The sequence below is a fragment of the Amaranthus tricolor genome, chromosome 14 (genome assembly GCF_026212465.1).
Source record: "Amaranthus tricolor cultivar Red isolate AtriRed21 chromosome 14, ASM2621246v1, whole genome shotgun sequence".
Taxonomy (NCBI): Eukaryota; Viridiplantae; Streptophyta; class Magnoliopsida; order Caryophyllales; family Amaranthaceae; genus Amaranthus; species Amaranthus tricolor.
Window position 1 is genome coordinate 3,773,047 of NC_080060.1, and position 14,838 is coordinate 3,787,884.

The 14,838-nt window shown below is 31.3% G+C and overlaps 1 protein-coding gene across 1 annotated transcript; it reads left to right on the plus strand.

Annotated features, from left to right (window-relative positions):
• The first annotated feature begins 2,246 nt into the window (after positions 1-2,246).
• On the plus strand, positions 2,247-5,807 carry LOC130799878 (cyclic dof factor 3-like). The gene is made up of 2 exons (XM_057663154.1): positions 2,247-2,610; positions 4,193-5,807. The coding sequence occupies exons 1-2, from the start codon at positions 2,461-2,463 to the stop codon at positions 5,408-5,410; spliced, it is 1,368 nt and encodes a 455-aa protein (XP_057519137.1). The 5' UTR covers positions 2,247-2,460; the 3' UTR covers positions 5,411-5,807.
• Positions 5,808-14,838: the final 9,031 nt, after the last annotated feature.

Consider the following 14,838-nt stretch of genomic DNA (forward strand, 5'->3'; position numbering starts at 1 on the left):
ACGAAATTAAAGCTACAACAAGAGATTTTTTTAAGAGAAAAATACAGTATTTTATTCCCAATCCTCAGTAAATGTACAAAATTTTCTTTTAAAAGACGATAAATGTCCAATTTATTGTATGCACAATCTAATGCATAACTTGATACTTAATAAATTTAGGTATATATATTTTAAAACTATAAAAAAATTAATTAATAACATTTATAATGAAAGAAAACAAATAAGATTTTATTTCACTATCTTTTAACATATAGATTGTGAATAAAAAATAAAAAATAATTAAGGCTAATGTGCAAATAGTGACAAAATATCAAATATTATATACATACTTCTATAAAGAAATAGGGAGTATTTGATTGTAAAACTACCTCTATTAGGTGTTTGAAAATTGATTAATAGGTATTGTTTACTTGTTTGTACAATATAGAATGTACTTTTTAATCGTTATGATAATGTTTAATAAAGATTTAATAAGGGTGATATCCTTATTAAAAGAGATAAATGGAGATTGCAGCCAGTCGAGGCGTTACAAAAATGTTTGTTAAAAACTAATTGTTGTAAGTCGCCTATAATTAGAATTAAAATAGACTAAAAAGGCAAAAATCAACAAAAAAAAAAATTATTTCAAGTATCTTTTAAATTTTGTCTTAAAAGCCAATATTAGAGTTGTAAACCAACTTGTAAGTTGACTTAAAAGCCATATTCAAACGGATTTTTAATTGGTCGACTAATGAACAATTTAAAAGGGAAAAGTGAACCTAAATTTCGATTAAAAATTATTAACCAAACACATTATACTTCGTTGTTTTTGTAATAATGAAATGTCCCTCGGGCACTATTATTCATCAATCACTTTGTTGAGAATGGGCTATTGCAATGGTGAAGAAACAATAACAAAACAAATGCAAAGAGCAACCATAAAAACAAAGCACAACAATGGAAGAAGCAAAACACAAGAAATATGAGGAATTTATGGATACCGCCCTCAAAACAAGTATCTTATCATTAATATAGTCAACAATATATTAATGACTCACATTTTCAAGCTTTAAAAACAACCTCTCAAAGCAAAGATTGAACCTTTAACTCATTCTCACACAAACATGCATAAATAAGGATGAAGAATTCTTATGGTGTGAACCCTAACTTTCATTCTTGTATATGCCTCTCTCAATACCTTAATGATGTTCGAAGACTCCTTATATATCCCTAAACCATATTAGAATAACCTAGGACAAAAGGGCTTAAAGCCCAAAACTTTCCCGCATAAAAGAGAAACTGACGTTGAATAGGTTCTTGTCTTCACTCGACCGAGCAGTCCTTGCTCGACCAGGCGAGCGGGCTCTCTGATGCTACTGGAATGTTACTGCTTTGTGGCTCGACTGAGCCATTGTGCTTGACTAGTCGAGCCAGCTCCTTTTAGCACTCCCTTGCTAACATCAAGCCACACCAAGTCTTCCACCTTGATCACTTCATCAAGTAATCTAAATCTCAATCATTTATAGCCCATGACACTCACATCTTCACTCTCAAAAGTGCAAGATAGAGCATGGGCAACCAAGTGATTAAACTCATCACCAAAGTTATAGAAATTGACTCTTAATTTAACACACTTTAATTCACTTAATATAAAATCTTGATATGCCTCTATTTTTTTATCATTGGTATTTGGTGACTACTTAAAACTATTTATAAATTTCATTTACTAATTTTTAAATATTCACCAATAACTTTGATCTCAATTAATCCAAAAACCTACCTATTTGAAATTATGTTTGATGGGTCTGAATATATATTTTTATAAATAAAATAATATAATAACAAATGTGCAAAACTAATGAGACAATTGATTAGAATAGGAGAAGATATACAACCCCTCCTATTCATTGATAATGGGACATTATTTTTTTTTACGTTATACAATCCGTTTATTAATTGCTTAATATCCCTTTCATACATAACAAATTATTTTAAAAAGTAGATATTAATAATCTTTATATTGAGATAAATTAAACAAAATCTCACTATAATTTATAAATTAAAAATAAAATACAAATTAAAAATAATAAATAAATAGTGTTAAAAAGTTGTCATATTGACAAAGTATTTGAGTATAAATGTATAATTTATAAATTTATAAATAATTAATGTTGGAAAAAGAAAGCCAAGACAATATGTGGCTCAGAAATATTAGAAAAGCTGACATGGCATCCAATTTGATTTTAAACAGATCAAAACCCAAACTCTGAGAATGCCAAGTTGCATACCTTTCTTCCTTCTTCCTTTTTCTTCTCTTTCTCTCTCTAAATCCTCTCTTTAAACGACATTAAATTACTCACTAAACGACTCTTCATCTCCTTTTCTCTCTCTCTATAATCTTCTTCTTTCTCTGTAAACCCTTTATTTTCTCTGAAGCGCCAATTTAGGCGAGAAAATAAGGCCTTGTTTGTTATTAAAAAAATGATGGATCCAGCATTTAAACTGTTTGGGAAAACTATACCAGTTTGTGGTGAAAATGATAGAGATGGTGATGAATCTCAAGGGTGTGATTCTAATGAAAGTTCTAATTCTGATCACCATGATGTTGATGTTGATTTTCATGATGACAAGGTATGAATTTTTTTGGGGATTTTTTGAATGAATCTCAGAAATTTTTACTACCTATGTTTTGGATTTTGAATTTGATTTGTGGGTTCATCTTAATTTGTTGATTAATTATGTTTTTTCTGCTTAAGAAATGATATTGATAGATTATTTGAACTTATTTTTGGTTTAATTTTGGATGCTTCAGGGTTTTTGGATTATTTGAGAAATTATTATTACCCATGATTTGGAATTTGGGTTTGATTAGTGGGTTGATCTTAAGAAATGATTTTCGATTAGTTTTTTGAACTTAAAATACCATTCCACTTGTTTCCCACTATTGTTTTACAGGAAAAAAAAAAGTTATTTTAAAAAAAATGGATGCTTCAGTTTATTGGAATAATTGAGAAACTTTTATGACCCATGTTTTGGAATTTGGATTTGATTAGTGGGTGGATCTTAATTTCTTGATTAATTAGCTTTTTGTGCTAAAAATTGGTTTTAATTATTTTTTTGAATTTATAATACTATTTCACTTGTTCCCCACTACTGTTGTACAAAAAGTTATTTAATTTGGGTTCTTTAGTTTAATTTAATTATTGGGTTATTTCAGAAAAATTTGTATTTTAGAGGGTAATTAGATTTTTAATATATACTCCATAAATAAACATAACAGTATAATATTGATTATTTTTAAAAAAAAAATATATTTTAGGCTTGTGGCTCGAATTTATTCCCTTTTTTCTCCACTGATATTGAGTTTGAATGTCAATTATTGTAGGAGTGTTATAAAATAGAAATATTTTAGAACTTTTTAACAATTTTTAAGTATTTTTCTCCTACTTTTTCCTTGAAAAATGGAGAAATATATATTATTTGTATATAACACATGAGATTAAATTTATTAATTTCTTACTATTAGTAAAAAAATTTAATTATTTCGAGGAAACTGTTACTTTCAAGCTTGTTTAATTTTTTAAAAGTTATTTTTGGTTACTTGAAGAATCTTTACTCTGAATAAAAGATGGAATTTATGCTTGAATTCTAGTGTTTTTTTTTTATTTTTTTTTGTGTTTAAAGCATAATTACTTGTATAATAAATTAATAATCATCTTTAAGTCCACTTCTTATTATTGATTAGTTGAAACTTGAATCTTTTGACATTTTTAATATGTCCTTATTCCTTAATTTTTACTTTTCTAAAGAACATATCCTTCCACCTACCTATTATTATTTTACTAATTATTAAATTTATAAAACTCATATTAAATTATACTATAATAATAATTAGCTTTATTTAACAGCTTACCTCAATAATGTTATAAATAGAAAATTATTTGTAAAACTAGTGCTAGAGTGGACTAAAAACCGACAAATAATTTAATTACTCCGTGTGCTTTTCATATTTAAGACCTCTCATTGTTTTGAACTAAAATCTCCTACCAGCTGTCCTTAATATTCTCGAGCATATTTTATATATCATTAAATTAAATATACTGAGACTTTTTATTTTCTGAAATCTGTACGGTTGGACATGTTATACGTACCCGAAAATAGTTGGTTTTATACAGTATTAGTTGGAATTCTGTGCTAAAATAAGGATTTTCAGGAAGAAGAACATCCTGATTTTCAAGAATCAGCTGAAGGAACAGTGGAAATTGATCAATCTGATGATCCTGCACCACAATCTGATGAAGACTCTACAAATCTACCCACAATGTCAGAAAATACTGCCAACAAAAGGGCATCTGATTCTGATGAGAAGGAATCAAATGATCCTAAAAATTTACAGCAAAAACCATTAAAGAAACCAGACAAGATACTCCCATGTCCGAGGTGCAATAGTATGGACACGAAATTCTGCTATTACAACAACTACAACGTCAATCAACCGCGGCATTTCTGTAAGAGCTGCCAGAGGTATTGGACTGCAGGTGGCACAATGAGGAATGTTCCGGTAGGTGCAGGAAGGCGAAAGAACAAGAACTCTGCTTCCCGATACTGTCATATTACTGTGTCCGAGGCTCTGCAAGCTGCTCGTCTTGATGTTTCGAATGGTGTTCATCACCCGGGTTTGAAAAGTAATGGCACGGTTCTGACTTTTGGACCTGATAACTCACTTTGTGAATCGATTTCCCCTGTTTTGAAAATTGGTGATAAGGCCAATACTCGGAATGGGTTCCATAATATTGATCAGGTCGTTTGTGTGAGTAGAGAAAATGGGGATGATGGATCGAGTGGATCGACTGTCACAACGAGTTCAATCGAGGAGAAGGCTAAGGCCGGACTACAAGGGCAAATTAAGCATAATGTGAATGGTTTTAGCAATCAAATGCCTTGTTTTCAATGGCCTTATGTGTGGAATCCTGCTGTTCCTCTACAACCATTTTGCCCTTCAGCATTCCCTGCTATGCCATTTTACCCGCCTCCTTATTGGAATGGCGCGATTCCTTGGAACTTTCCTTGGGTGCCTCCAGTCTCTTCAAGCCAAAAAACACAAGGATCAAACCCGAACTCCCCAACTCTAGGGAAGCATACGAGGGACGGAGAAACGCTTAACCGAAGCAAGAATGAAAGGAGTCCAAAAAACCCTACTGTTTTAGTACCAAAGACATTGAGAATCGATGACCCAGATGAGGCGGCCAAGAGTTCTATATGGACGACACTTGGGATTAAGAAGGGTGATTCTCTTAGTAAAGGAGGTTTCTTTAATAGCTTACCGTCCAAAAAGGGTGACGAAAAAGTTCACCAAATGGATGGTCCGCCTTCATTGAAGGCAAACCCTGCGGCTCTATGCAGGTCGATGAACTTCCAAGAGCGTGCCTAAAAGGTGTATATTGAAAATCAAGTTCGGGTTTTTGTAGATTACACCTCTATGTATGGTGGCTCGAAATTTTCGTTTACGAGCCACAAGTAGATAAATTAGAAAACAATAACTAGGTAAGCAGAAGCAGGAAGATACCTTCCGATAAGGGTAGGATGAAAGGAGCAGAACAACACCAACCAGATGGATGTGATCATCTTGTAGATTTATGAAGAGTGTTTTCTTCTTTTTTTTAATCTATTTTTGTCTAAGATTTCCTTGTTGTTGATCTTGTACATAACCTCTTTTTGGAATTGTTTTGAGCTATAAATAGAATGGAGTGGCACATATATTAGATATACTTGGGCCTCTTCTTGTTGTAATATATTCAATCCAATAATGAAAATTGCCTTCTGTTTCACTCTTCCCTTTTCAGGTGTTCTGAATTACATACTTTGCTGTTTTTTCACCTTAATTATGTCAAAATTGACACTTTTAAGGAACAGAAAATGATTTTTAGAGACCCATGATGTCAGTACTCAGTCACAAGTATGTGGTGCTAAGAAGAGTTGGGATCTAACAAGTGGAGTAGTTATAGCATCCTTTTCACCCAAATTATCTGTGAATTTGTCTCGAACTGAAGTATTTTTTGGCTGCACTTTCCTTTATAGGTATGAATTGTCGTCTTCCTTTCCTTCCCAGACTCTGATCATAGTTCCAATGAGCGGGATACGTAAGATGATGATGGTAAATTAAACCGGTTCAGTGATTATTTTTCGATATTATATGCAATATGATTCAATATTAATAGGGTTTGTGATCAACTCTAAATAGAATCGACTCGTAATTCTCCTTGACCATAAGTTGGTTTTTATTGTTGATAGAGATCTTTAAGGGTGTATTTATTTTAGTTACTTAAGTTAGTGATCCAAAGAAGATAATATTTGCCCGAAAAAAATGTATACTTTCTATTTATATGTTTTATTGACTTTGCCATATTTTTATTTTAATTTGTCTCTTTTATTTTGCTATATTATAAAATATTTTACTATTTTTTTATCCATATATTTAAACTGTTTTAATATTCTCTATATAATTTAAATAATTTTATAATTTTTTAATTTTTTAATTTTTATGTAAAATTTATTTATCCAATCTAAAAGGTACTATTATGAAGTAGTGAAAATCTAAAGAGATTGAAGCAACCAATAAGAGTTAGGAGGAGGGAGGCTGATAGTGTCTGTGAATGACAGTTGTGGGAAAAGAGGTTGAACAGTCTGGATTGTTGCCAACTCAAATATGGATGTTAACTGCTAAGACCTTTTTGCAGGTTATTGATGCCTAAATGACAAACTCATGGTACCAAACAATTTCCTCTATTTTTTTTTTATTTTAGATTAATTTTAAAATAATGCTTAAAACCATGATTATTTCACTAAAACTTAAAGCTCTCATCAACAATGCTTAAATTAAAAACCCTCAATTTTTTTATTTAATAAAATCTAATCAATCTGCGTGATTTGTAAATAACAAAAAAAAACTAAAATAAATAAAACCAAAATAGACAAAGAAATTTACAAAACTCTCACCCTATCAAATCCTACAACATAAGGGTGATTTTCTAAGATTTAGAAAACTTCACAAATCACCGTTATTTTCTAAGATTTTATCTTTTTTTATTTGAGTCTTATTTTACTTAAAGAATAAGTATTACTCCCCCTATTCACCCAGTGTGTCCCATTTGACTTTTCACCATTTTTTAGGTGGTCAAATGGGACCACATGTAAAAGAAAAAAGTGTAGTATTTTTAAATTTTAATAGGGGTAAAATGGGGTTAATAGGTGTGAAAAAGTTAAGTTTAGTAAGAATAAATTGATAAAGTTAGCATACCCAAAATAGAAAGGAGACATTTAATATGACTTGACAAAATAAGAAAATAAGACACTTAAGATGAATAAAATAAATTATTATTTTTCAAAAATAATCCTAAATTTGATTAGCGGTTAATCCTTTTTCTTCCCAATGTCTTTCCTTAATCACAAAAACAACACCAATCATATTATGAACTTGAACCTTTTTCAATATATAGTAATAATATTAATTGTAGTTAAATAATAAGACAAGTGAATGGAATAAATGAGAGAGCGAGATAAACAACGAAAATAAAAATTGTGAATGAGATTCATTAAAAAAAAGATGTGGATCTATTATCCCTATAGGGTATCTCAACATATAAGAAAAGAAGTGGGTCTATGAATATAAAGCGCTTGTTTAGTAAATATTTTTTTATAGATTTTTTAGTTTGATTTTTGGTTTTTTTAGTAGTCTTATGGTATATTCAAATTGTTTATTAAATAACTTTTTTGGTTTTTGATTTTTTTTTCACTTTTTCTCTATTAAATAACTAACACTATAAATTTGACTTTAGTATCTTAATTAATTGTTGCTTTTCATTTTATTTTTTTATTCAAGATTAAATGAAAAGTTTGATTCTTAGACATCCTTTATGTCTTCATCAAATATATAATCTAAAAATAAAAACATAAATTTGAGATTAATATTGAGCCGAGAGATTGATGAATATTCCAAACAAAGACAAGAAAAAATTGTGAGGCAAAAACATGATATGCTTGAATGAAATGATAGTGGATGACTGTGTCAACCCAACTACAAAACATAGATATTTTGATTTTTGAGTAGCAGTAAACAAATACAGGCCACAATTCGGGTTTCAAGTGGGTCCCACTTACATAACTTATTCATAGAGTAAATGCTTTGCCTTTTCTTTTCCTTTTCTCCTTTTTCTCTTTCCTTTTTCCTCACCTTTTTATTTAACAAATGTGCCTTTCACTATCATGGATAATATATCAAATATCCACTTACTTTTTTTTTTCCTATTAATTATATGTGGGATTTTTTCATTTTCTGTGTACATTTTTTTTTCTTGACTTTTTCTTCATTTGTGATTTTTGGTTGGATGTATATCCAAATTGCATTTATGATTGTGGTCTTGTGGAAGAAAGTTCAAGAAACTTTTTCATGAAAATATCTCTTTTACCAAAACAATTTTTTATTCTTTTATTTAAAAAGAAGTTCATCATGCAATACTTTATAGTACAATTTTATTGATTTTTTAACAACATGAGTAATGTAATTATACAATTCGTTTTGTATGAGATCATCTCATCATGATTAGAGCCATATAATTAACCTATTTTCGTAATTGATCACTTTTAAATTGTAGATGATCACTTTAAAACAATAATTGTATATGGGCCGACCTAATAAAGATGATCTAACAATGAAATCGTCTCATTTAAGAATTTGTGTTATTTTTATACTTTCTTATGTTTAATTCATTGGGGTTTTTTTTTATGATTAATTTATAGAATTAAGTGTATAAATGGTAAACTAATCCATTTAACAACACGTTAAAATATCATGAGCCTTTTTAGGTTGGTTCTGCAAGGCAAGGCATCCGACAGTGTTTTGGGTTGGCCTAGATGCAACACCATCGTATTTGAGCGACCAAACTCAAGGAAATATAAGAAATATTTTTATGAAATATTGAGAGAAATATATAAATAAAAAATATGAATCAAATCAAAAAATTTAAAATAAAATAAACTAAAATAAAAAATAAAACCATTAATAATGTTGACCACCTCAAAATTTGCAAATTGCTATACACCAAAAAGCAAAAACAGCATTGATCATTTAGATCAATTTACTTTGAAACAAGACATGTCCTCTTTTTCCTCACAAGGGAATAGAAATAAAAACAATACGAAACGATGTCGTGTAATGACTCGAAAAGGTCAGAAACATGAGGCTAAGAAGTGGTGAAATTGACAAAACTCCAGAAAGATCTGCAAGAAATGATAGCATTACCACCAGATCTCCATTCTATTTTCTTCATTTCATTATACTTACAATTAATACATGATATTTTTCAATACAATATGTCAAAATTATTTATATTTTACAACATAATATATCACAATTAAATATAAGTATTTTTAAATGTAAAATATAGAAATGGAAAATTTTTTTTTTTGAAATTAAACAAAAAACAAGATAAAGCGGCTTCAATCTTTGGCTAGTGTATAGTATTTTATGTTTAATGAATACGTGCTGTTGGAATGGTTTATCCCACATCTGTGCACATTATATAAGTTATTGGGGTCCTTCTTTCCATTGTCATTTGATTTTGGGTTGATATATACTGGGGCGAATTTAAGGGGCTCCTACATCCGCACGTGAGGGCACCAAATTTTGAAAAAAATGATGATATATACTGGGGCGAATTTAAGGGGCTCCTACGTGCACACGTGAGGGCACCAAATTTTGAAAAAAAATTGTATTTAACAAGGATTGAATATGAGACCTGTAGATTGGATATGTCAAGCAACCAACTAAACTACCTCAATACTTTAGTTTATATTTGTACGTGCTAATATTAATACCATAAATAAATGCTTGATATATTGAAGATTGTAAATGGTATTCTTTCTTTGTTCTTTCTTCAACTTCCTGGAAATGAAAATCATCATACCCATGGTAAATCACTGTTACTAATTTGTTGTTGACAAGTTTTGTTATTTTATTACTATCTCCGTTTTGAAATGTTCTTCCCATTTACTTTTTGCATAATTTTTAAAGTAAATTTTAAGCCTTAATATCTCTAAATACGCATCATAAAAAATTATAAAAACTAAATAATAAAAAAGTATGCATTAAGATGAATCTAACGAGATCTCACTTGGATATATTTTATCATTTATATATGTCTTAAAAATTTTAATCAAATTTCTCTCTCCAAAATAAAATATTCTAAACGGGAAGAGCATTAGAAAACGGAGAGAGTATTTAAATAGATTTCGTTGTTGGCAATAGAGATTTATTAGTACTATATTTTTTCTTTTTTAATCTCATAATTGAATTCCACATATATTCTTATTAATTATTATAATTAAACTCATAATTCATTGGTTAAATTACTTCATTATTATTCTATGAATGAAATTTTCTTCTTTTAATAGAGATGGGAAAAATACAAATTAATTAAATAACCCATTTTTAAGTTTTTGAGTTGTTTTGTTTGCCGGGAAATAATTCATTATTATCATCATAACCAATATATTTCGTCCGTAAAGATTATGATTAGTGTCCGAGAATATTAATGGATTAATTCTTTTCGAGAAATAAAGCCTTGTTTGTTTGTTTAATTTGTATCTTATTAATTACTATGCAGTTCAAGATGCGAAAACTCGTTAATAATAAATATTATAGAAAATATCATTTTCTAGAGTTCGATGAAAAATGTTATAAATATTTTTTAATTTATATATCAAAATGAATTTCCTTTGATAATTGTTATTGGATAATTTGTGTATCAATTGAGTTCTGAATCTGCAACTGATTCACAATATGTCCTATTCAATTAACACGTGGGCCAATAACTCAAGCAAATACATGGTGTAATCCACTATAGGAAAAATTTTAAAATAAAAGGTTCCCTTATGAAATTTGAGTTGACATTAGCATTATTTTGAGCGTAGGTTTAAATTTGTTTTTAAAGTTCACATTTACGAACCAATTTGAGAAAATGAAACTTTGAGAATGCTTGTCATGTGGGTGTAACACCCCTAAATTTCAGATCTCTTATAGGAAACCAAAATAATAAAGGACGAAAAGAAATTCGAGTGTTACATTAAAATAAAATAAATAAAATAATAATAAACTTTTAAAATGTCAGTGGAAATTTCGGCAACATCTACCTTAAAACTGTGCGCTTTTGTAGAAAAACAAAAGTTATTTAGAACCTAATAAAGTAAAGACATCCACGACCTATCAAAATTATATCACGGCGAAATGATTCATCGCCAGCTTCTCATGTCAAGCATGGATCGTGGTTCCAATGTAAACGCTTGAGTTTCAAATGACAAAAATTTTAAACTAAAACAAACAAACCAGAAACTTATGCAGCGGAAATAAACTTATACAAATGGAGGTCACATGCCTCTCAAAACATATACAACCCAGCAAAACATAAAACTTTGGGGTTAAAACCCATGAAAACATTATTATAAACATAAGTTGCGTGCTCGATCCCCCATATGCAATGCACGAGACTCCGTAACCTGTTTAAGTCTATCTATGATCTCCCTGCTACTCAACGTATGACGGAAATATCAAACGTGTCATCATAGGGCCATCATAGAAAGAGCCATTTCAAACAAATCAAACATGTACACGTCAGAAACTAACATCATATTATAGTAAGGCATAATTAGTATTAATAGAGTGTGTCATAATATGAGGGTGATTTCACAACACTCCAACTGCTAATCGTAACCACTAAACATCAATTCCTACTTCTCGTTGTTATTTCCATCTTCTTCACTTCTTTTCGACTTCATAACTTCTCGGTATCACTTGAATCAAGAGCTTAACCACTTTCAAATATCTATCTATATATGTGATTAGAGGCCACCATATTGGGGTTTGCGAGACCCACATGGCAACACCTCAACCAAGGGCGGTGACGGACCATACCGGCGCCCATTGGAAAAGTATGATCATACCCCATACAGCGACCATATACAGATGGTCCTACCTCCGGAAACTAAACCCACTGGGGTACCAAACCAGTGGAGCCACAATACCTAAACGTATGTGACTAGAGGCCACCATATTGGGGTTTGCAAGACCCACATGGCAACACCTCAACAAAGGGCGGTGACGGGCCATACCGGCGCCCAATGGTAAAGCATGATCACACCCCCGTACAGTCACCATATACAAATGGTCTTACCTCCGAGAACTAAACCCAATAGGGTACCTTATCCAGTGAAGTCACAATAACCAAACAAGTCTGATATGAATCTTATCAATAAGAGACTCATTCCCATTACAACCAACAACTTTCTTGCTCCATCACTAAGAGACTCATTCCCGTTCAAACTAACATAAATCAAACTCATCAATAAGGGAGTCATTCCCATTCAAACTAGCAATAATCAATCTCATCAATAAGGAAACCATTCACTATTCAAACTAACGATAATCAATATCATTAATAAAGGACTCGCTCCCTTTCAAACAAATAACTACCAATCTCAAAAATAAGAGAATATTTCTCATTCTAAATCATTATCAGCATTTGGCATACTAGTACCATTCTCTATCAGTAAACTTGAAAATCATATAATCAATAACTTCGATATTTCATTCGACGATAATTCATAGAAAGTGTACAACATATGTTTTAAAAGAATTCAATATTGATAAATATACAATGCAAGATGCATGTAAGGGTTAATTACTGCGTGTACGTCCCTGTAAGCGTCACTGCACGATAAAAAAGTCACAAAAATCACCCAACTAAGGTTCTACTTTCCTTTTATGAACTGGAAACCTATACATGTTTGAAGTAGAACTAATAAGCCTACTTTTCTCCATTTAAGAGAGACCAAAGGCTAAAACAAACTATCATTAACCTATTCAAATTAACTTTCAATTATTCTAATACGCACTTAATTAATTTACGTTACTCAATCTATACTTGCTTACAAGTTATGACATTTACTCAACAATTAAATAAGCCTTCACATTCACTAGACCAACAATCGAATAAGCTTTCACAACAAAGTGTACGTTATAGCCATTTCTCTAAACCAACGAGACTCAAGTTATAAAACCACATCACCATGTAATGCCATAAACTACTAACACTTGCTCGTGTCACGAACATTAATAGTAACTTATAATTTGGCTACAATTATACCGTTTACAAAAACTGATGAATCAACCATGTCAAGCATCCCTAACATGCCAACAATCACTCTAATAATTACGATTATAACACAATTAACTAGCAATAATACTCAATAATATAAACAATATCCACCCTCATCTTTATAAAAAACAAGTGACAATTCACAACCACTTTTAATGACTAATAATCTTAACTATTTATAAATACTATTATCACTCTTCGCAATATAATTACATATTCAAAGCTTATACAATTCTATTTAATTTACTAAACATTTTCAACCCAAAAGTAGTACCATCATTATCTTTTTCATTCATACTTCCAACCCTAATTAATAACTATACTCAAATCATCAATCAAAATCTTACCCATAATAAGATTTAATGAAAATAACACCAAATCAACATTAAACTCATAAACTTAATAAAATTTCAATTAGAAACTAAAAAAAAAGATTAATTAGAGAAAAGAAAGATGGCTCACAATGGAGGAACTAGAAAAGGGTAAGATTGTAGGTGGTTGTTATGGTGGTGAAGGACCAAGGTGGGGAGTTGGCGGCACTAGGGGTAGTCGACTGCTGTGAGAGCAACACGCAGCCCTGTGTTGGGATGAGTTATCCCACATCGATAAATTGAAAATGGTGTGCACGCTTTATAAGCTATTAGAGACATTCTTCCCATTGCCATATGGTTTTGGAATGGTATATATCTCCTTGGCTTATGAAGTGTGTGCACTTGTGTCCCCCGTTAATATGCTGGCATTCACAATAAGTCCAACCTAATTTAACATGGTATTAGAGTCGATGGTTCGATCAACAATTTAAAAATGGTAGGTTCGAAAAGAATGGCGTTCCTACCCTAATTGATTACTCCCACATGCGAACTTGACGGGGATTCGCATGTGAGAGGGGGGTGTTGGGATGAGTTATCCCACATCGATAAATTGAAAATGGTGTGCACGCTTTATAAGCTATTAGAGACCTTCTTCCCATTGCCATATGGTTTTGGGATGATATATATCTCCTTGGCTTATGAAGTGTGTGCACTTGCGTCCCCCCGTTAATATGCTGGCATTCACAATAAGTCCAGCCTAATTTAACACCCTGCTCGCTGCTGGGAACAGGCCACACAGCCCACTGCTGCTTGTGATGTTTGTGGGGAGGAAAGGGGGCTGCCTTGCTGTGGTGGCTGCTCACGGTGGAGGGAAAAAGGCAGGCGGCCTAGTGGTGGTGAACCGAGGCTGATCATGGTGGTTGAAGGGTCCAAAGGTAGCCTAGTTGCTGTACACTGGCTGCACAATGCAGCCTAGCTGCTGGTAGGGGGAAACGGTGCTGCTGGAGGCGACTGCGGCCTGCTGCTGCGTGGCTGGGTTGCCGCTGATGTTGTTGGTCTTCGTAGTCCGCCGTGAGTGAGGGAGAAAGGAGAAAAGAAGAGAAGGAAGGTGAATGACGGCTCATAAGGGTTTGGTCTCATTTAAAAATAAAACCCTAACTCATTAATTATTTTATTTTATTTATTTTCTAGTTTAATTTTCTCACAAGGCTCGACTAAGAAAAACTTACATTCGTTTTGTTCATACATTTTAATAAAATAAAAATTTTAATTTGAACCTCTTTGGTTTAGAAATCGTAATTGTATTTTTAATATAAATATATGTTAATATTTAAATTCGT